The sequence below is a fragment of the Pelobates fuscus genome, chromosome 4, assembly GCF_036172605.1.
Source record: "Pelobates fuscus isolate aPelFus1 chromosome 4, aPelFus1.pri, whole genome shotgun sequence".
Classification (NCBI taxonomy): domain Eukaryota; kingdom Metazoa; phylum Chordata; class Amphibia; order Anura; family Pelobatidae; genus Pelobates; species Pelobates fuscus.
The window spans coordinates 320797449-320821775 of record NC_086320.1 but is presented as its reverse complement, the minus strand read 5'-3'; the positions used below and the strand labels follow the sequence as shown (position 1 = coordinate 320821775).

General features: G+C 45.4%; 1 protein-coding gene across 1 annotated transcript in view; it reads right to left on the bottom strand.

Annotated features, from left to right (window-relative positions):
* Nucleotides 1–4242, bottom strand: part of SPMIP4 (sperm microtubule inner protein 4) — a 54327-nt gene extending 50085 nt beyond the window's left edge. The window contains exons 1-2 of the mRNA XM_063450707.1: nucleotides 4206–4242; nucleotides 3963–4120 (exon numbers count right to left, since the gene is read on the bottom strand). Of these exons, the coding sequence (XP_063306777.1) occupies nucleotides 3963–4096 (134 nt within the window). The 5' untranslated portion in view covers nucleotides 4097–4120; nucleotides 4206–4242. The remainder of the gene's footprint in view (nucleotides 1–3962; nucleotides 4121–4205) is intronic.
* Between the last annotated feature and the right edge of the window lie 20085 nt (nucleotides 4243–24327).

The window sequence follows — 24327 nt, the reverse complement described above, 5'->3', positions numbered from 1 at the left end:
ATGACATGTGTGACATGTCATGATTCCCTTTTATTTCAGAAGTTTGGTCCTTAAGGGGTTAAAGTATAATAAAGGATAATATTACCTGGAATGGCTACTTTTTATAGCTATCAGTTAATCTTTCTAAATTATATCTAATGATCCATATTCCCAAATGAAAAGAAACGCAAAAGGCTGATTAATTTGGAATAAATGCAGGTCTTACATTTGTTAAATTCTCAATATTATAGAAATTAAGCATTAGAGTTTGCTGCGTGAGTTAGCTATTATACATATCTAAGGCATATCTAATCATTAAAGGGTAACAACCAAGTAAAGTGACCCTGGATTACCTGTTAATTATTAACAAGGACATCGCTCAATGCTGAACTAAATTGAAAAACTATCTCTTAGCCATAATTAAAGTATAATAAAACCAATGAAATGAAGCACGGTTTAACATCTCTATGCAAGTCCTCCATTAAACAATAAACTCCTGAAACACTTAAAATTTTCCCTTAAAGAGAAACTGTCATCTCTAAAATTTTAGCAAACCAATGATCTCTATAAAAGTTAACTATTGTTTTTTTTTAAATTCTTTATTTTAGTTTACATTCTTTGCCAGGCACACTAGACAAATCAAGCAAATTGATTAATCTCTTTAGTGTGGAATGGATATGCATGAGGTTGTAAAAAATGACTCCATAAATGTCATGTAAGTGCACATTAGTATGTCTAATGCACCAGGGATCTACAAATTGCAGTTGAGTTAAGTATGATTCTACTTACATTTATTGCTTTACTCACCCTAGTAATTGCTACACTAGCGTTTACTGTGGTAAAAGAACAACAAACTACAAACTTTCACTTCTCAGGAAGTAACAGTTGCTTATTAAACACTAACCCATACTCTGGTCCATAATTTTACCTTTACATTTATCAACCACTGATAAAGTATCTATAGTAATGCAGATAGCAAATGTACACACTGACCCACAACACTGCTACATTACTGGAACCTCTAAGTCCATGATTGTTAGGTGTCCTTCAGCTTCACAAATTAAATCCGGATAGAAGAATGTTTAGAACATGTAAATAAACACACTGAAAGGTTTAACCCCTAAAGGACACATGACGGAAATATTCTGTCGTGATTCCCTTTTATTTCAGAAGTTGTGTATTAAAGTATGGTGCAATCATCAAACAGTAGACCCCACGATATAGGCATCTCACCTAGCACTTAGATGACAGCACCCAGATGACACCCACACATGTTCTGTTTTTATGAGGAGTGTTCATTTCATCTGGCTATTTTGCTTACCTCCATTCCCCAATGTTTTTGACTGATTATCCTATTAGATTAAATGATCTCCATTTAACAGCCCAGCACTGGGCACGAGCATCATTTGCAGAGCAAATAAGAAGACTTAAAAAGATGTAAGAAAAAATACATCTGACATATTCCTCGTATTCATGAAACCAAAGTGTCATAATGCTTGCATCCAATGCATGTGGTCCTTGAAGCTAGGCACACACTTCTTGGCTGTTATTCAACCTTATAGACGATTTACGGGGCCCAATGTAGCCCATTACATGGTTGCTCCTATCATTACAGATCTCCCACCATGTTTAACAGTTAGCAATAGACATTGGTGCTTGTGGGATACTTTGTCTGTCTCTAAGCATTTACTTGTATGGATGTGGTAAGTATGGTAAAGATGAAATATTACTTTTTTCATTGCTCAGAGGTCCAGGGTTTGCTTTTTATCTTACAGCAGTTAGTATGACTTTGTGCACTATCCTGGGATACAATATGTCTGTGATACATGTCCCTGCTATAAGTTGTACTCTCTGGGTTTTCTTGAGACTGGGTCACAGAGATGATGGGTCAACACCAATGTTAAAGTTTGAAGTTATAATTTTGTGGTTTAATTTTCAATCAGATCTCATGCAATCAGATCTTACAACCGAGTATGGAGCCCTAGTGGTGACAGGGGAATTTTTATAATTTTAAATGGTGCGCATGCTGTACTATCTTGTGCGCACAATTTAGTAGATCTTGCCAATGAGATAGTTAATGATATCATTGGAGGGGATCATTTTACTGCCATTTTGTAGCCCAGCCAGGGACTGGAGCATGCTGAGGCAGAAGGGAGACAGGTAGGTGCTTTCTAATGCACCAGCTCTGCTGCCTACTGCATAATGGGTAATCTCCTATGTCCCTTCGTTTTAGCCAAATAACTAACCTTATAACACCCTCCCCAACCCAACATTCCCCTTGAAATAAACAACACAGACAACATGTTGGGAGGTAAAGCCATCGCTGGCTGCATATATTGAATATGTCACTGGCATCATGGCGGCAAAACTTTAAATAGGGTGGAGGTGCTGAGGGTTAGACTCCTCAGCCCACAAGAGGATGCGGCCCAACCTAATCCTGCAGTGGAGCACCCGTTGCATCGGCCCAAGCAGAGGCATTAGGACAGCAAGGGAGAATCTTCCGCACGGCCACCTTGAAGGCATACTGCAGGCAGGCGCCCCAGCCGGGCCAATGCCCAAGGGGGGTTAAGCCCGGCCTCCTTGCTGCCGTCACCCCCGACCCCTCTCTCTGCACCACGCCCTAAAGCACTATTGACCCCGGGAACATGGCATGCTGCAAAGCGAATGTTCTTTTGAAGGCAACAGAGAACTAGCAAAAGGAGCAACCTAACCACCAGGGGAGAAGAGGCCGACAACCGAATAATGGCGTAAACCACCGACTGGTTGTCAGTCCAAAAAATAACAGACTGGTTGCGGAACTGCGAGCACCACAACTCCACTGCCACCAGTATGGGGAAAAGTTCTAGCAGAGTTAGGTTTCTCGTAAGGCCCCCAGAACGCCACGAAGGCGGCCAGGGGACGGCACTCCAAGACCCCTGAAAATAAGCACCCTTAACCACAAGAACCTGAAGCATCTGTAAACAAATGGAGAGATTGGTTGGATGAAGGACTCGACTGCCAAAAACGTACTCCGTTGAAGTCCTGCAAAAAACACCCCCTGACGCGAAGATCCTCTAACATGTCCTTAGACAATGAGATCTTAGCTTTGCCCTCAGGACTGCCGTGAAGGCCCATCTCCAGCCGCCTATTGAAAACCCGACCCATGGGGATAACCCTGCAGGAAAAGTTGAGGAGGCCAACAACTGATTGCAGATCCCTCAGGGACAAAACCCGTGCTCCCACAGCCTGCACTGCATTAAAAAGGTTTCATTGAACTTTAATCACACACAGGACACTACTGCAGGCTCTAGCAGGCAAATAATAGAACATTAGATAAGAAACTCTAAATTTAACAAACCGAGAAGGGAAGCTAAAAAAAATGTAGACTTCACAAAGTGTGTAGTTAGGCTGTGTGTGTCACAGCCAGGGGAAATGTGGCTAGGGCTACATAAACAAAGTGACAACTCATAAAAGGCAGAGAATGGACAATTACACAGTAAACATTGAATTACAGATACAAACATTCAGAGAATGGACCAGTGAGACTTACACCAAAAAGGCTTCATTAAGCTAATTGTTGTGGAACTTATGTAAGCAGTGGTTAGAAACTTGCAGTGTTAGGGATACATGTATGTAAGTAAGAGTGTTTGGCATATACACCAGGCTCTGACTGGGTACTATTGCTTGATAACATTTATATAAACATATAGAAAAAGTACACCTGACTGGCAATTTTACAGGAGTCTTTTATGCAGAACAGAAAGATTTCCACAATATGATAACCCTCTACATATCTCAAAACAGAATGCACGTGTCATGGTTAATTATATGTTTCTTACCTGTTCTATGTTACATTTTGTATATATTGTGTATTAATATTGTTTTTGTATTTTATACAATGTTTTGTGAACCCAGGACATACTTGAATACGAGAGAAATCTCAATGTATTCTTCCTGGTAAAATATTTTATAAATAAATAAAAAAATTAATTCCCTTTTCTTACCGATTTGGAGACACTGTTACACGCTGTGGTAATTGTTGGGGAGTCCATACCTCGGATGATTGCAGAGTGCGAGACAGCCCCGAAGCCCCTTCCCTTTGTCTGTAGTAATGGGACAAGCCAAACTGCACCTCCATTCTTCAAATTCCAACTTCACATATCTATCGCAAGAGAAGAAGTATTCAGATTATAGAATTACAGGCAAATACCATGGGACTCATATCCAGGCAGCAGTGTAACAGAGACCTGGACATGCACCCTGGTTACAGCATGATCCGCCTTCATTACTGCCTTTGGTCATTTCATTTGCTTAACGTTTAACAATTGCCAGGTACAAAGCAGAAACTGTGTGCACAGATTATGGTTTAGAAGACACAATGTATTTCAGTAACAGACTCACACCTTGAGTGAACAGGGAGACAAAAGGTTATTAAACAATTACACAGTAAGCATTGAATTACATATGCAGACATTCAGCTGCAACTCTAACCAGATCAAGATCAAACAAATGTCCGGTAACAGTCATGGATAACCTTGGAATCCTAAATATAAATAACATAATAAAATGAGAGACAGGCACCCACACAATACTGTAGTATTGTGATCAACCAAAAATAATCAGCAGCTACAACACACCACACTCACATACATGCATGAAAATCAACCACAAAATCATTTAATCTTGTTATCCTAAATGTTTGTGAGCTATTTCCCACAATTAACCAGTCCTTGATGAACTACAACACCCATCAGTCTGTCGTAGAACAAAACAAACTGTAGGGTAAAAATGGCAGTGTCACCTTAGCATCTAAAAAAAAAAAAAACAACAACATTGTGTAACGTTAGGCAAACCCCCTGTAGGACCTGTGGTACAGCCTAAGGCAGCCATTGACTCGGAATGAGGGATAATACACTTTATTAAGTACTCACCCTCTGCCCAACCAAACATTAATAATACTGCTTGTAACAAGTACTTATATACTGTACTCATATATATATATTTGAATTTTCAAGCATTTCATGGGACATAACTTCCTCCATAATAAACACAACACTGGGCCCCAGGTTGGTTACTACAGGGCCCCCTCTTCATTCTTCACAAAAGGATGGTTAGAGGGCCAGAGGAAATTCATGGTTACAGGGCCCCTGTCTCACTGCTTGGCGCTAGGCAGCTGCCTAAGATAAATACAAAGCTGCCTAAGATAAGTTTATGGTAAATCTTGCTCTGGCTCTTTTAACATATGGGGTGTGCTTATGGCTGCAGCTATTTTTTAAAATCTCTTTAACTATAATATACTGTTTGCAGGAAGACAAGGAGAGTGGACGTTCTTGCATCAAAACATCTACAAGGAGCTCATGTTGTGATGTTGTTTTGATTGCCCCTTAAAAGCAAAATCTACAAATGTTAAAAGAGACACAAAAACACAATTTTTTCCTGCAGCAATAACCGGAGTATCCAAAAGATAATATTTTCACCATCATTATCGTCAACCACATAATACGTAACTCGAACTAATGCACGAGTACAGATGTAAATGGGGGACAGCGAGGAACGTTTCATACTGTGCTGAGGCTCTAAGCATGTCGGTTAGAACTAGTCCTGACCTTGTGAATAACTGCCATTTTGTCCTAGTGGATGTCATGCAGTACAAAGGCTAAGGGCTGGGCTGGTTTTGAAATAGTGCACAGCGCCACCTGTTGACCATTAACCAAATGTACGTGTCCTAGTGTTACTCCTGTAATCTAGCAGGGCTACATGAAAATGATAAATAGGCAGTTGTATAGTTGATGCCTTTAAATTTCTCATGTATTGATGATTACTTTGATAATTACTGTTTTTATTAGGGATCGACCGATTATCGGTTTTGCCAATATTATCGGCTGATATTCCGATTTTTTTTGGTAAGTATCGGTATCGGCCGATAATCACCGGTAATACCCATAATGAGGTGGCCCGGCATGTCCATAAGGCGACACAAGTGGATTGGAGTGACTGGAGTGACTTATGTTTCCTGTTCCCGACCAGACTGAAAGGAAGTGCTCACTGAGAGAACACTTCATGTAAGTCCGGGCCAGGTGCAGGAGACTGAATCTCCTGTACCACGGGGGACAAGACAGGGGGAAGTTATACTTTGGGAGGGGGGGGGAGGGATAGTGGGAGGAAAAAACAACATGGGGGAGGGAAGGGGAGGAAAGAACAGTATGGGACAGGGGAGGGAGGGGGATAGGAAAGAATACTATGGGACGGGGGTGGAGGAAAGAACACTATGGGACAGGGGAGGGGGGGGGAGGAAAGAACACAATGGGACAGGGGAAGGGGAGGGAAAGAACACTATGGAATAGGGGAGGGGAGAAGGAAAGAACACTATGGGACAGGGGAGTGGGGGGAGGAAAGAACACTATGGAATAGGGAGGGGGGAAGGAAAGAACACTATGGGACAGGGGAGGGGGAGGAAAGAACACAAGGGGACAGGGGAAGGGGAGGGAAAGAACACTATGGAATAGGGGAGGTGAGAAGGAAAGAACACTATGGGACAGGGGAGGGGGGGAGGAAAGAACACTATGGAATAGGGAGGGGGGAAGGAAAGAACACTATGGGACAGGGGAGGGGGGAGGAAAGAACACTATGGGACAGGGGAGGGGGGGAAGGAAATAACACTATGGAATAGGGAGGGGAAGGAAAGAACACTATGGGACAGGGGAGGGGGAGGAAAGAACACTATGGGACAGGGGAGTGGGGGAAGGAAATAACACTATGGAATAGGGAGGGGGAAGGAAAGAACACTATGGGACAGGGGAGGGGGAGGAAAGAACACAATGGGACAGGGGAAGGGGAGGGAAAGAACACTATGGAATAGGGGAGGTGAGAAGGAAAGAACACTATGGGACAGGGGAGGGGGGGAGGAAAGAACACTATGGAATAGGGAGGGGGGAAGGAAAGAACACTAGGAGACTGAATCTCCTGTACCATGGGAGACAAGACAGGGGGAAGTTACACTTTGGGAGAGGGGAGGGAGGGAGAGTGGGAGGAAAGAACACTATGGGGGAGGGAAGGGGAGGAAAGAACAGTATGGGACAGGGGAGGGAGGCGGATAGGAAAGAATACTATGGGACGGGGTGGAGGAAAGAACACTATGGAATAGCGGAGGGGGGAAGGAAAGAACACTATGGGACAGGGGAGGGGGGGGGAGGAAAGAACACAATGGGACAGGGGAAGGGGAGGGAAAGAACACTATGGAATAGGGGAGGGGAGAAGGAAAGAACACTATGGGACAGGGGAGGGGGGGAGGAAAGATCACTATGGAATAGGGAGGGGGAAGGAAAGAACACTATGGGACAGGGGAGGGGGAGGAAAGAACACAATGGGACAAGGGGAGGGAAAGAACACTATGGAATAGGGGAGGTGAGAAGGAAAGAACACTATGGGACCGGGGAGGGGGGGAGGGAAGAACACTATGGGACAGGGGAGGGGGGGAAGGAAATAACACTATGGACAGGGGAGGGGAGAACACTATGTTTAGGAAGAGGGGACAGGGGAGGGGTGGAAGAACACTAAGGGGAGAGAGAGAGGAAAATTAAGGGAGGGCACTAAGGTATAGGAAAGGGAAAAGGAACACTGGGGTAGGGGAGGGGGGGGGGCACTAAAAGATAAAAGATAAGGGATAGGAACATTAAGGGGAATAGGGGGGGTAGTTCCTACCGCACATATTTACACACAAACACACTGCATCCACTACACAAACACACTGCATCCACTAAACACACACACAATGCATTTACTAATCAAATACTCTCACTGCATCCACTTCAAACACATATAAATATTCTCGAAAACATTAAAAAAGTCTGACTGGCACATATATTTTGTGCATTTAGTACTTAAAAATTCTATTTGCAAAAAAACTTTTTTTTCCCTCAAAATGGTAAATGTACAGAATATCGGTAAGCTATCAGCTATCGGCCTGAAAGTTCACAGATTATCGGTATCGGTATTGGCTCTAAAAAAAAAATCAATATCGGTCGATCCCTAGTTTTATCATTGTTATCTTGAGTAATAAATGGTAAAACATAAAAGGTAGTATATTAACTCATTAATTTATCAGCTAGCTTATTAACTAAGAACAAAACAGCAACAGTTTGTTTTTTTATAGATTGCTGTTAAGTAATACCTACAAAAAGTAACATAATGCATATTTACACAGTTTATGTTCATCTTATATATATATAGATATATCAAGGGACTAGCCGAGAGACCCGGTCACGCAAGTTCACATTCTAGAGAAGAAATAACAAAACCATTAAATATATTATTCTTTTATGCTTCTAAACTAAAACAGCAAACTTGGAAACAGTTGAAATTCGCTGAAAGCATTTATTTTTAATAGTGCTCTGTTATTCCTTTTGTGGTTATATATTTAAAGCCACAATAGAGTATAGATATGTCTCTCTTTTGTCTCAGCCAGCAACCAATCTGTAGCCCAGGAAACAGAATGCTCTGTAGCCTGATACATAGATACAGTTACCTGGAAGGACAGGCATAATCATAGGTCTGTTTTAAGAGTGTACAAGTAACTTTTTTCTTTGTTTTTTATTGTATGTATTAAGGCTTATGTGTACTATAGTAATTACTGCCGCCCAGGAGTAATGGGAGTTTTAGTGCATGGTTTAATTGTGTATGTCTGTTCTAATACTTGTCTTAAAGGAACACTTTAGTGTCAGGAATACAAAGATGTTTTCATTCACTTACCTGATTCCAGCACTGGGTTGGGCTCCTCCTCCGCCAGCATCAGCTGATGTGGGGGCCTAGTGCGCATGCATGGCGAGGATGTCCAGCATTGTTTCATGGAGTCAACATCTGTGAAACAGCAGGAAGAGCCTCTAGTGGCTGTCTGGTAGATGGCCTCTATAGGCATTCTTAGCACTGCAATGTAAACATTGTAGTTTCTCTAAAACTGTAATGTTTTACATTGCAGGACTAAGGGGGACAGGCAGGGCTGGACTGGGACAAAAATTCAGCACGGGCATTTAAAGGCAGAGCAGCCCTGGGAGGGGGGCAGCTTGAGAGGGTGCATGTTGTGTCATCACCAGTGACATGCATGCCTCTCCAATGTGGATATATCTGATTAGTGCCCCAGGACAGCCAATGTGTAGTGTGGAGGGGCATAGGGATGTGGGGAAGGGAAGAAGAGAGGGGATGTTGTGTGAGAGGGGGAATAGGAGATCTAGAGCGTGAGAAGGGGGATGGGAGGGGTTGCAGGGTGTGAGAGAGGGGGGACATGGGGCTGCAGAGTGTGAGATAGGGGTCATTTGACTGATGGGTGTGAAAGGGGGGACATGGGGATGCAGAGTGTGAGATGGGGTCATGGGGCAGCAGGGTGCATGAGGGGGGCATGGGGCTGCTGGGAGCAGGCCCGGACTGGCCATTGGGCAAACCGGGCAAATGCCGGGTGGGCTGCAATGTCCAGGGGCCGAGGCCAACAGGGGAGATCAAGGGATCTTTCCAGCCAGCTGCTTTAGGGTTGGTGCTTCCTGACCTCCAGCCCATAGAGGGAGCTCTAGATCTCTCTCAAGGCCTGCACACTGCATGCTCCTGTGCACTGTGCACTGTGCAGGCTGTACAGCCTGATGCACTGTGCGGAGCACCAGATACCTCATCCATTGGACCACCAGGGGATATGATTCCTCTTCTGCTCCTCCTCCTCCTACCAAGGCTCAAGGTAAGGAAGGGGGATAGGGGAGTAAACCAAGCAGCCCCTGCCTGCCCCCCTCACCCAGCAACTGCCTCCCAGTAGCCCCTTCCCCCTCTCACCCAGTAGCGCCCTCTCACTTAATAAACCCTACACCCTCTCACCCGGCAGCCACTGCCCCCACCCTGCAGCCCCCTTCAGCCAGCAGCCCCCTCCCACTCAATAGCCCCTTCCCCCTCTCACCCAACAGCCCCTGCCCCCTCACCCAGCAGTCCCTGCCCACTTTCACCCAGTAGCCCCCACTCACCCAGCAGCCCATGCCCCCCTCACCCAGCAGCCCCTGCCCCCTCACCAAGTAGCCCCTGTCCCCTCTCACTCAGTAGCCCCCTGTTACCCAGCAGCCCCTGCCACCACTCACCCAGCAGCCCTCTCACCCAGCACCCCCTACTCACCCAGTAGCCCCCTCTCTCACAGTAGTCCAAGCAACCCCCTCTCACCCTGTAGCTCCTGCTCCCTCTCACCCAGTAGCCCCTACCCCCTCTCACTTCGCACCCCTGTCCACACTCACCCAGCAGCCCCTGCTCCCCTCACCCAGCAGTCCCTGCACGCTCTCAACCAGTAGCCCCCCACTCACCCATTGGCCCCTGCCCCCCTCACACAGCAGAGCTGATTGTGGTGTGGTATTAGGTTGGTTTTAGTAGTGTTGTGTTTGTGGTGTAATGTAATGCATGTGTGGCTATGGGCTGTAGAGAGTGTGTGCATAGGGGATGTAGCAAGTGTGTGCATATGGGCTATAGTGTGTGTGTGTGTATAGGTGATGTAGTGTTTGTAGGGGTTGTAGAGTGTGTGTGTGTTTAGGGACTGGATTATGTGTTTGCTTACAAGGAATCTAGTGTGTGTATAGGTGATCCAGAGTGTGTATGTCAGGAATGTAGTGTGTGTTGCTGTGTGTGTGTTATGAATGCTGTGAGTGTGTGTGTTTGTGAGGGTGCTGTGTGTGTAAGGGTTCTGTGTGTGTGAGGGTGCTGTGTATGTGAGGGTGCTGTGTGTGACAGTGCTGTGCGTGTGAGGGTACTGTGCGTGTGAGGGTGCTCTGTGTGTGGGTGCCCTGTGTGAGGGTGCTCTGTGTGAGGGTCCTGTGTGTGTAAGGGTTTTGTGTGTGTGAGAGGGTGCTGTGTGTGAGAGGGTGCTGTGTGTGAGAGGGTGCTGTGAGGGTAATGTGTGTGTGAGAGGGAGCTGTGTCCATGTGTGTGTGTAAGGGTAATATGTGTGTGAGAGGGAGCTGTGTGTGTGTGTGTGTGTGTGTGTGAGGGAGCTGTGTGTGTGTGAGGGTAATGTGTGAGAGGGAGCTCTGTGTGTGTGTGAAGGTAATGTGTGTGTGTGAAGGTAATGTGTGTGTGTGAGAGGGAGCTGTGTGCGTGTGTCTGTGTGTAAGGGTAATATGTGTGTGAGAGGGAGCTGTGTGTGTGTGTGTGAGGGAGCTGTGTGTGTGTCAGGATCGGGACAGGGATCCAACACGCAGAGTACAAACAGTAGCCAGATACGTATACCGGACCTTAGAATGGCCGGACTAACGTAAGTAGTACCGTATAAAACTGGTCAACGACAAGCCAAGGTCGAGGGTAACAGAAGACAGGTAAGCGAGAGACAAGCCGAATCAAGGGTAACAGAGATAAGCAGAGTAAGGTAAACAAGCCGGGTCAAAACCAAAAGGGATAATAGAATACACAAGCACTGAGTGACTAGAACAAGCTAGAACCACGACAGGGCAATGAGCTAATGAAGGAAGCTCTGTTAAATACCCTGTTCAGAGCAGTAACCACACCTCCGAGACGTCCTGATAGGTCCTGCAGCAATTGACTGACAGGTCGATCCGGGGGAGTGTCCTGATGATGACTTCCTGCCTAGATGGTGTAAAAGGCAGTCACTCCCTCGCGGCCGGCCTTGCATGACCGGATAGACCGCGGGGAAGGGAGTCATCAGACCGTCTGAATGGTGGAACAGCTAAGTCTCTACCTCTTTTGGAGGTAGAGACCACAGGTACCCTGACAGTACCCCCCCTCTCAGATACGCCCACCGGGCGGAATGAACCGGGACGAGATGGGAAGCGAGAGTGATACGCCCTGCGGAGACGGGGAGCATGAACATCCTCCTGAGGTACCCAACTCCTCTCCTCAGGACCATATCCCTTCCAATCAACCAGATATTGTACTCTCCCCCGGGAGATTCGAGAATCAATAATAGAGTTGACCTCATACTCCTCCTGACCCTCCACCTGAACGGAGCGAGGAGGGGCTATTGTGGAGGAAAATCTGTTACATATGAGTGGTTTCAGCAATGAAACGTGAAACGAGTTCGGAATGCGTAAGGTATTAGGAAGAGCTAAACGATACGCAACCGGATTGATACGGGTCAGCACCCTGTAGGGTCCAATATACCGAGGAGCGAACTTCATGGAGGGCACTTTTAAACGGATGTTCCTCGTGCTCAGCCATACCCTATCACCTGGAACAAAGACCGGAGCCGTCCTTCTACGTTTATCAGCGTGTTTCTTGACCAACATAGAGTTGTGCACAAGGATTTGTCGAGTTTGATCCCACAACTTCCTCAAATTGGCAACATGAACATCAACCGACGGCACCCCCTGGGAAGGAGAATCCGAAGGAAGAATAGACGGATGAAAACCATAATTCATGAAGAAGGGGCTTGAATGAGTAGAATCGCAAACGAGATTGTTGTGTGCAAACTCCGCCCAAGGAATCAAACCGACCCAATCATCCTGGTGTTCAGAAACAAAGCATCGTAAATATTGTTCAATTTTCTGGTTGGTACGTTCAGCAGATCCGTTAGACTGAGGATGATAGGCAGAAGAAAAGTTTAATTTAATACCAAGTTGAGAGCAGAAGGACCTCCAAAAGCGGGAAACAAATTGGGAGCCTCTGTCCGATACAATTTGAGAGGGTATCCCATGTAGGCGAAAAATCTCCTTGGCGAATATCTCTGCCAATTCGGGAGAAGACGGAAGTTTAGGCAGGGGAATGAAGTGTGCCATCCTAGTAAACCTGTCAACCACGGTAAGGATAACAGTCTGTCTTTTAGAGATAGGTAGATCGACAATAAAGTCCATGGCCAAACAGGACCATGGTTTCTCTGGAACCTCCAAGGGTTGCAGGAGTCCACATGGAAGCGTATGGGGTTGTTTGGTTTTAGTACAAACTTCACATGCAGCAATGAACTCCTCAACATCCCTCCGTAAAGTAGACCACCAGAAGTCCTTAGAGATCAAGGCGTAAGTTTTGCGAATACCAGGATGTCCCGCCATCTTGCTATTATGTAAACACTGTAAAAGTTCCAGTTGAAAAGCAGGAGGAACGAAATGACGACCCGCAGGGGTCTGTTTAGGTGCGAGATGTTGCAACTTAATGATCTCGGCCAGTAATGGAGAATGAATCCTGAGATTCGTATTAGCAATGATATTGCACTTCGGAACTATAGAAGAAAGAACTGGTTCAGGTACAGTAGAAGGTTCATATTGGCGAGATAATGCATCGGCTTTAGAGTTTTTAGAACCAGGTCTGTAAGTCAGTACATAATTGAAGTGAGTCAGGAATAAGGACCAACGAGCTTGTCTGGAGGATAAGCGCTTAGCCTCCCCAATATATGACAAGTTTTTGTGGTCTGTCAAAATCGTAATAGGGTGTAGGGTCCCCTCCAACAAATGTCTCCACTCCTTTAAGGCTTTAATGACTGCTAACAGTTCCCTGTCTCCGATGTCATATCTGCTCTCAGCCCCAGAAAGTTTCCTGGAAAAAAAAACACACGGGTGTAATGGTTTATCTACCGCTAATCTTTGTGACAGAACCGCACCTACTCCTGTCTCAGAGGCATCGACCTCGAGTAGAAACGGCAAAGTCGTATCAGGATGGACTAATATTGGAGCAGAAGCAAAAAGTTCTTTGAGCCTCTTGAAAGCAGCGAGAGCTTCAGGAGACCACGTCTTAGTTTCTGCCCCCTGTTTGGTCATATTGGTAATGGGCGCAATAATAGACGAGTAACCCTTAATGAAACGCCTATAATAATTGGAGAAACCAATAAACCTCTGAATAGCCTTAAGTCCCTTAGGTAATGGCCAATCTAAAATAGACTGGAGTTTGTCAGGGTCCATCTTAAAACCTTCCCCAGAAATCACGTAACCAAGAAAATCTATCTGAGACTGATCAAAGCTGCATTTTTCCAATTTACAGTATAGACCATGTTGCAGAAGTTTCCGTAATACCGCTCTGACCTGTCTATGGTGAGTTTCAATCTCCCTAGAGTGTATCAGTATGTCGTCTAGGTAGACAATGACACAATCATGTTGAAACTCCCTAAGTACCTCATTAATCAGATCCTGAAATACTGCAGGAGCATTGCAAAGTCCAAACGGCATAACTGTGTATTCATAGTGACCGTACCGAGTATTGAACGCCGTCATCCACTCGTGTCCCTGCTGGACTCTCACCAAATTATATGCCCCTCTGAGATCTAACTTGGTGAAGATTTTGGAGCCCTTAAGACGATCAAATAACTCGGTAATAAGTGGAATAGGATAGGCATTTCTGACAGTTATTTTATTCAAGCCTCGGTAATCGATACAAGGTCTCAGCGTGCCATCCTTTTTCTTAACGAAAAAGAACCCAGCCCCGGCCGGGGAAGAAGACCTCCTAATGAATCCCTTTTCTAAGTTCTCCCGAATATACTCCTCTAGAACCAAGTTTTCCTGAACAGACAAAGGATATACATGGCCCCTCGGAGGCATAGTCCCAGGTAGGAGCTTAATTTTACAATCAAATGGCCTGTGTGGCGGCAAAGAATCGGCATTCTTCTTGTCAAATACTGCCTTTAAGTGTAGGTAAAGGTCTGGTATCTGTCTTTCTGTGGACTGAATAGGAGTCTCAGGTATGTTAACATTAGCTAATGGAGAAACCTTGCATAAACACCTATCCTGGCAACCCTGGCCCCACGAGAGTATCTCCCCTAACTCCCAATCGATAATAGGGTTATGTTTCTTCAACCATGGGTACCCCAGAACTATGGGAACGGAAGGGGAAGAAATGAGCAAAAGAGATAAATTCTCCACGTGTAGGATACCAACATTTAAACTAATGGGTATGGTTTCACGAAAGATAACAGGGTCTAGTAGTGGTCTACCATCTATGGCCTCAACGGCCAAGGGTGTCTCCCTTAGCTGGGATGGGAAATTGTTCTTAATAGCAAAGGCTTGGTCGATAAAATTCTCAGCAGCACCGGAATCTATCAATGCCATAGCCCTTACTACTTCCTTCTCCCAAGTTAAGGAAACTGGTAGCAGAAGCCTGTGATCTTTATAATTAGGAGTAGAGGACAAAATAAACACCCAAGGCTTGTCATCTAGAGAGACTTAGGTGCGAGCGTTTCCCGGACGGTTAGGACAGTTCGAGAGTAAATGACCCTTGGCTCCACAATACATACACAAACCCTCTCTTCTCCTGTACTGTCTTTCCTCCTCAGAGAGGCGGGTATAACCTATCTGCATAGGTTCAGGAAGCAAAGATACCGTGGAGTCAGGACTTGGAAAAGCGGGGGCTAACCTAAAAGAAGGTCTCCGGTTCCTCTCTCGAGTGTTCAGTCTCTCTCTTAAACGTTCATCTATACGAGAGATGAACGAAATTAAATCTTCTAAATTCTCAGGGAGTTCTCTGGTAGCAACCTCATCAAGGATTACTTCAGATAGGCCATTCAAAAATACATCCATATACGCCTGCTCATTCCACTTGACTTCTGACGCCAGAGACCTGAACTCTAGTGCATAATCCACCAGTGTTCGGTTCTCCTGTCTCAGGCGCAACAGTAATCTGGCTGCATTAACCTTTCTACCTGGAGGATCAAATGTTCTTCTAAAAGCAGCTACAAATGCGTTATAGTTATACACTAATGGGTTATCGTTCTCCCATAGTGGGTTGGCCCATCTCAGAGCTTTCTCAATAAGTAGGGTGATAATAAATCCTACCTTTGCCCTATCTGTAGGATAAGCGCGGGGTTGCAATTCAAAGTGGATACTAATTTGGTTTAAAAAAACACGAAACCTCTCAGGAGCCCCACCATAGCGTACTGGGGGGGTAATGCGAGAAGAAGCACCCACTGTGGCTACCTCTAGACCTAAACTGACAGGAGAAACAGGGGTATTACGTATCTCCTCTGGTGGGTTATTGGCATGAGATAATAGAGCCTGTAGCGCAAGCGCCATCTGATCCATTCTGTGATCCATGGCTTCAAACCTAGGATCAGGAGAAGCCAGCTGACTGTTTGTACTTGCAGGATCCATTGGCCCTGTCGTAATGTCAGGATCGGGACAGGGATCCAACACGCAGAGTACAAACAGTAGCCAGATACGTATACCGGACCTTAGAATGGCCGGACTAACGTAAGTAGTACCATATAGAATGGTCAAAGACAAGCCGAGGTCGAGGGTAACAGAAGACAGGTAAGCGAGAGACAAGCCGAATCAAGGGTAACAGAGATAAGCAGAGTAAGGTAAACAAGCCGGGTCAAAACCAAAAGGGATAATAGAATACACAAGCACTGAGTGACTAGAACAAGCTAGAACCACGACAGGGCAATGAGCTAATGAAGGAAGCTCTGTTAAATACCCTGTTCAGAGCAGTAACCACACCTCCGAGACGTCCTGATAGGTCCTGCAGCAATTGACTGACAGGTCGATCCGGGGGAGTGTCCTGATGATGACTTCCTGCCTAGATGGTGTAAAAGGCAGTCACTCCCTCGCGGCCGGCCTTGCATGACCGGATAGACCGCGGGGAAGGGAGTCATCAGACCGTCTGAATGGTGGAACAGCTAAGTCTCTACCTCTTTTGGAGGTAGAGACCACAGGTACCCTGACAGTGTGTGAGGGTAATGTGTAAGAGGGAGCTCTGTGTGTGTGTGAAGGTAATGTGTGTGTTTGTGAGGGTGATGTGTGTGAAGGTATAGTGTGTGTGTGTGAGGGTAATGTGTGTGTGAAAGGGATCTGTGTGTGTGTGTGTGTGAGAGTGCTGTGTGTGAGGGTGATGTGTGTGTGTGTCTTAGGAGGGATTATGTGTTGGGGGAGGCAGATTAATGCCACTATATAAGCATTTATTTATTTTAAATTTAAAAAAAAATAACAAGCATTACATCAGTGCTGCCATCCCTGGTGGTGCTAGTGGTGAGTGAACTCTAGCCTACAGGGCTAAAGTTCACTCTTGCAAGATTGGGGTGTTACCATGGCAACCCACTGAATCTCACGAGAGGAACCCGGTGGAGCTGCAAGATAGTGCTCCTCCGGGTCCTCTCCTGTCTCCCTCCCACCCCAGCTGTCGGCCGCAATACACTGCATGTGGCCCGGTGAGGGAGATCTTTGATCTATCCACCGGCCCGTCATGGAATACTGCAGGGCGTTTGGATAGCACAGGCCCTGCATGGACTGGCCCGGGAGGTCCTGTGACCTCCCCTGTCGGCCTTGGCCCATGGCCATCGTGGCCCACCGGACATTTGCCCGGTGTGCCCGATGGCCAGTCCGGGCCTGACTGTAGCTGTTCTGGTGACTATAGTGTCCCTTTAATCAGACATTACACCAGAACAGGTCAGCTGATTTAGGCAAAATATACAGTGGATGACCATGATATACAGAAGTGATTTGTATTATGAAGTTTATATTAGTTAAAAAGAACTTATTCCGCAGCGCTTTGAATTCACTTTGAAATCTCACTTTACTGAATATCCCTGTATATGTATGATTTCTCTACATTTTTCTAAATACAAGCTATTGTAAACCGAGAATAAAATATACATAATGCTGTAAAATATGCAAAAAAAGTTAAAATATAAGAAAAATAACTAGTCACCTTTAAAGTTCCTACAGTTACAGCACTTACACAGACAAACACTACAGCAGGAAGTAGGCTCTCATTTTGGTCTCTGCTTTTAGTTCTTATCCTATCCCATAAACTCCTGATCAGTAGCAGTACAGCTGCTATCGTTTTTTTCACAGCCTCGTTAAAAAATGTCCGATGTTCTCCTTAATGTCACTCTTACGGCTGCAATGATTTTTGTATCTACTGCGATTATAAACTGCATTGGGCAGGTTGAAAAGGGGTTGAATATTTTCTGCACTATAACCTTTGCTACGATGCAAAGTTCTTGTAGTGCTTTTTAACGTGACACATGCTATGCTAACACATGTTTACTGACGTTTATTTATTTATTTTTTTGAACCAGGTGTAATATCCATTTTTTTTTTTCTCATGTATCGTTTTTATTAGTGCATATTTGTAACACATCACTTTGCAGGCAAGGTACAGAACAAAGATACAAACAGTACATATGAATAACTATTTCGACTTTCCTTGACATTGTAGATATACGACATGCGTAACTGGATGTGATACATACAACATTTCAAAATAGTGTACGGAAGTTTTTTAATAAAGGGAGGGGGGAAGGGTACAGAAGAGAAGAGGGGGAATGGGGTCGGGGGGGGCCCTAGACTATTGTACAACAGTACATGCATTGAAAACATAGCATGTTAATGTGCAAAACGATTTGACTCGATCTTGTCAGTTATTACCTCTAGGTCCATTTGGACTTCATATCCCAACACACTTATCGTGTTCTAAATGGTTAGCCAGCATGCCCACTCCTGTTCATATTTTTCTGAGCGCCCTGACATTTTGTATGCCACATTCTCATATGCACTAATTATATCCATCTTGGCTATTACCTGTTCTAATTGGGGGGCTTGTTTGCATTTCCAGTTGCTGGCTATTGCAATTTTTGCTACCGTGAGTATGTTTAAAATCACTTTTTTGTGAGGGAGTGAGCTCAGATTGTATATAGTGTGGAGAAGATAATTTTCCGGGCTGAAGGGCACATAGATGCCGGTCTTGTGGGAGATTAAGGATTGGACCTGTGTCCAGTAACTCTTTAAGGAGGGACATGACCAGAAGGTGTGAAGCATAGTGCCAATGTCTGCTTCGCATCTCCAACATATGTTCGTAGTACCTGAATACATTTTCGCTAACCTCTGTGGGACTAAGTACCACCTCATATTTACTTTGCAATAGGCTTCCCACAATGAGAGGCTACTTGAGGCTTTTTTCGTATTTTCCATTGCTGCCTGCCAGTCCTCCCGGGAGACTTGGCATCCCAGTTCCCCCTCCCATTTCGCCATGTATTGTAGCTTGTCAGGGATATTGTTGGCGGTGATCGCATTGTAACACAGTGAAAGGGGTTTTGCGAATTTGGACAGCGATAGTTGACTCGGGGTGAATGTCGGGTCTATCTGTCCGCATTGTGTTTGTTTACTACGGGTTTGTATGATATTTTTAATCCGTAGGTATAGGTACAGGTCTCTTGGGGTTAGTCCTAGGTCGGCTTGTAGTACTGGAAAAGGTTTTATTGCTCCCCCTTTCAAAAGGTCACCAACCACCCTGGCTCCTTTAGCCATCCATTTCCCTACTTGTATGTCAGGGGAGTAGGCTGCTAGTGACGATAGTGGGGCCTTTTTGAAAAGTTGTATTGGGTCTAACACCAGCGGACACCAATTTCTCCATGCCCTGAGCAGGGCGTTCGAACAGTGGAGATACGGGCCCGCGTGTGTCCTAGGTGGTGCGCACGTCCATAGGTAGTGAACAATGTCTTTACTGTCCAGGCACGCATTTTCTAGGGGCATCCATAATGGGGTGCGGGGCGAGTTGAATTCTCTAATGAGTCTGATCCCTTGTGCCAGAAAGGACGCTTTGTAGTAAGCTGTGATGTCAGGCATGCCTAACCCTCCCTTGGTGTATGGGAGACCCATACATCCTTTGGTTACTCTTGGGGGTTTTCTCTTCCAAACGTGTGCATTGATAGTACTTTGGAATTGTTTGAGCAGTGAGTTTGGCAAAGAAATAGGTAGGGTTCGGAAGAGGTACAGTATATGCGGTAGGATCATCATTTTAACCAAGTTAATGCGACCTAGCCATGAGACCTCCAGCCCCGTCCATTTGGCAAGGGTAGTTGTGATGCGTTTTAATGTAGGATAATGGTTTTCTTTAGTTAATTTGTGAGGGGATTTGGTGAGTTTTACTCCTAAGTATTGGATTGAGGTTGTGCGCCAGTCAAAAGGGTGGTGTGATGTTAGAGTGTCCACTACAGTTTTCGGTAGATTAATTGATAGAGCTTGTGTTTTGGCTATATTATTTTTGTAGTACGATACTATACCATAATTTTTTAGTAGGTCTAAAAGAGAGGGCAGGGAAGACTCTGGCTTGGTAATGAAAAGCAAGATGTCGTCAGCGAATAGAGCTAGTTTTTTGGTACCTCCTGGGGTGCACAACCCATGAATGGATGGATCTTGTTTAATGAATCTGACCAATGGTTCTAAGCATAAAATGAAAATTAAGGGGGAGAGCGGGCAACCTTGACGGGTGCCGTTACGAATGTCGAAAGGTTTGGATACGAAACCAGTGCTGAACACTTTGGCTGAGGGGTTTTGATATAGAGCCATTATACTAGATCGAAAAGTCGGGGGGAATCCCAATTTAGCAAGGGTGAGCAGCATATATTTCCAGTGTAGACGGTCAAATGCCTTCTCGGCATCGAGCGCGAGTAGAAGTCCCGCTTGTCTCGAGGCATTTGCCCAGTCCACTAGGTTTAAAAAATGTCTGGTGTTGTCCCCTACCTGTCGGCCCTGTACAAAGCCAGCCTGTTCTTCCGAGACAAGGTCCGGAAGTATCTGTTTGAGCCTAGAGGCTAGCAGCTTAGCGTATAACTTGGTATCTGCATTTAAAAGGGAGATCGGGCGTAGGTTTGCGCACTGTGTGGGAGGTTTATTGGGTTTGGGGAGAGTTATAATGTGGGCTTCCAGCATTTCTTTGGGCATATTCCCTACATCTTTGATATGATTAAACAACGTTGTTAGGGGTCCATTTAATTGTTTAGCCAGTTTTATATAATAATAGTTGGAGAGACCATCGGGACCGGGGGCTTTATGTTTGGGCAGAGAGAGGATCGCTGTCTCTACTTCCTCGTGCGTGAAGGGGCTTTCTAAATGAGTGCATTGCTCCTGTGTTAGTTTGGCTAATGGTGTTTTTTCTAGGAAGCTGGTGATTTCAGCATCTGTGGGTTGGTATGTAGTAGAGTCGGACTCTAGTTGATATAGAGAAGCATAATATTTTGCTAGCTCGTTCACTATATCTTGGGGGTTGTACAGTTTATCCCCAGTATCTGAGGTTATGTATGGAATTTTAGATTGTAATTTCGTCTGTTTCGCTTTCCTTGCTAACAGTCGACCCGCCTTGTTGCCCATTGTGTAATGCGTTTGTTTTAAAAAGCGTAGGTGGCGTTCTGTCTTTGCTAGGTTTAGGTCATGTAGTTGTTTACGGAGTAATAACAGTTTCTTGTGTGTGGTTTTATTTGGGTTTGCTTTGTGGATGGTCTCTAGTTTGACCAAGTCCTGTTCTGTATTATATAGTAACGTGTTGTGAGTACGCTTGGCCCTAGCTCCTATTTGGATCAATTCGCCCCTCACGACCGCCTTATGGGCCAGCCATTGCATGGTTGTGGATGTTGGGCAGTTTGCATGGGCCTTAAAATATTCCTCTACTCTGTTTTGAATCCGCTGGAGGTGAACCGGTGTGTCCAGTAGCCCGTCGTTCAGTCGCCATGTGCCTCTACCCCTAGTAGGGTATGGAATGCACATAGTCACTGTATGTGGGGCGTGATCTGACCAAGTGATAGGGCCTATCGAAGCCTTGGTGGCAAAGGGTAGCGTTTTAGTGTCTAATAAGCAGAGGTCAATTCTCGTGTATGTCCTGTGGACTGTAGAGTAGTATGTATAGTCTCTATCTCTCGGATTAAGGCCTTTCCAAGCGTCATAGTAGTCGTGATCGTGCATTAGTTTCCTGAGGTGTTGGCCTAAAGAGACTGAGTGAAGTTGGGGCGGTTTATTGTCCTCCCTTTGTATATCTACCTCAGGATCTGGAACGCAATTGAAGTCCCCACATATAATTGTGTGTCCCATTTTCATACTGTCAACCTTGCGAAAAACCTTAGTGAGGAAGGATTTTTGTTTAATATTAGGTGCATAGATAGATGCGATCGTTATCAGTAGGCCATTTAGAGAGCCTACTAGTATCAGCAGTCTCCCGTCTCGACTTGCAAATTGGTTGGAAGGGGTGAACACCCAATCTTTGTGGAAATATATAGAGACACCTTTGGCCTTGGTGGGGGACATTGCATCATAGCCCTGTGGGTATTGCTTGGTATAAAATTTAGGTGGGTTTTTGATACAAAAGTGTGTTTCCTGTAAGCTAACAATGGCCGCTTTAGACTTGGACATCTCTGTCAATGCCATTCTTCTTTTGTGTGGGCTATTGAGGCCTTTAACGTTTAGGTTAAATATTACAAGGGAGTCATCCATAATCGTGTTGTAACGCCGGCTGGCGTGGGGGAGTTATGGTAGCATTTGCACCTCGGTGCGGGCATTGTGGGGGTAGACCAGGGCCGAAGGGATTTGGAGAGAGAGTAGTGGGGCTGGAAAAGGGAGTAGGTAGTGAGTAACTATAATACAAATACAAACAATACAAATATAAATACAAATATAGCGCCATTAAGAGCGTCGGCGCTCTACGCGGGTGAGGTGTGAGAGGACAACGGTTCCTCCTCACACTACTCATCCTGGGGTCGTACCGATAGAAAATCGGGCCGAGTGAATAACAGCCTGTCATGAGCGATATTGTTCTCACCCTTGTTGACTGCGGTTCGCCCCGTTCTGTACGTTCACTACTGTGTTCAGGACATTAATTATGGCCTAGGACTCATCTGGTAAACCTTAGGAGTAACACTCAGAGTTCACATAGTTTTAACATTCCACATATGTCATACTCACAAACCCATGCGGTACACAGATCTTATCGTGATGCCATTATACAGGCAGAGTGTCCTTTAGTTGACATGTATGACAAAGTCCAGTTTTAGTACAGTCGGGGCCGGATCGGGTTTCAGTTGTGCTTACGTGGCGAGCCCGCCATCTGCCATTCTGCATGCGGTCTTTTCGTCGAGTTTGAGCTCGTAGTTTCTTGGTCTTGGAGCGGGAACAGTCCCCATTCTTTCAGCAATCGCATCCCCACCTCCGGATCATTAATAATGTGTGATTTGGCGTTTCTCCATACTAGCAGTTTAGTTGGGTAGCCCCATCGGTACTGTATATCATTGTTTCTTAAGGTCTTTGTGACCGTAATGAATTCTCTCCGTCTGTTCATCGTCATGGCCGACAGGTCTGCAAAGAGTTGGATATTAGCGTATGGTTCTGGCAATTTTGGTAACTTTCTTGCGGCTTGCAGTAGAGAGTCCTTTGTCGTGTAATAATGAAAGCGCACCACCACGTCCCGTGGCGTGTCTTGCCGCAGGTTTTGTGGTTTCGGTAGCCGGTGTGCGCGGTCCATGAGCCACTCATTGTCCTCCATATTTGGTACCAATGCCTTGTATAGGGACAGGAGGAATTGTGGCAGTTGGTCCCTTGTGACGGATTCTGGTACGCCACGGAAGCGTATATTGTTGCGCCGTGAGCGGTCTTCCATGTCTGCGAGTTTGCTTTTAAGGAATTGTTGTTCCTCTAGTAGGGATTGGATTGTGTCCGCCATGGTGTCGTGCGCGGCACATAGATCATCAGTGCGCGTTTCTAGATTGTTCGTCCTTTCCCCCAGCTCAGCTATCTCATTCTTAATATCATTTGTAGCTTTTTTCAAGTCCGATTGCAGGGACACCCTGAAGTCTTGTAACATGGCAAATAATTTATTTTCTGTGACCGGAGCGTCGGTGTATTGCTGCTCCTCACCTTCAGTGTGAGTATTTGCGGCCTGCACTGTGTCCTGCTCCTCACCTCCGCCATCTTGCGCCGGTCGCGGCCGGTCTCGTTTAGCGTGGCGTATCGGGTCTGTAAGCTTAGTTTGCTTCGCAGGGGCCATTGCCTGGTACTGTCAGGGTAATATACCCGGGTGTTGATGTCCGTCGGGCGAAAACGCTGCTTTAAATCACGCTTTTGGCTGTTACGGACCGGGAGCTCTTACTCCATGCGTCCGTTCACCTCGGCAGTCGGCCACGCCCCTAATATCCATTTTTGACAGTAGTATTGAAACACCATTGAGGGACAGTATTTTGAGAAAAAATGAAAAAGTATTGCTTTTCTCACAAGAAATTTGTATTATTACTTTATTATTTATATAGCGTTATCAGATTCCATAGCGCTATATTAAATAACTTTAGCTCTGAAAGCAGATTGTGGTATACGTTTCCTCTGTAAGGACATTGGTGAGAGTACAACAGCTAGATGAGAATATCCTGTTGTAGAAAGTGTTTTCTACTAAATACTATTAGTGGCTAAAATGAATTTATCCCAGGGTTAGAAAAATCAAAAGCCCTCTGCGTATCTATCACAGCTCGCAAAACTATACTGTATGTGATATGGATGAGAGATGGGCACAGAATGTAAAAACAGTTCTGCATATCATGCGGGTATTTCGCGCGGTAGATATGTGGGTGCCATGCCGCACATGATGTCTTACTCCTAATTTGTTTGCTGGCTCCGAGAACAAGACTAACTAGACCAGGGCTGCCCAACAGGTAGATCCCCAGATGTTGTAGAATAA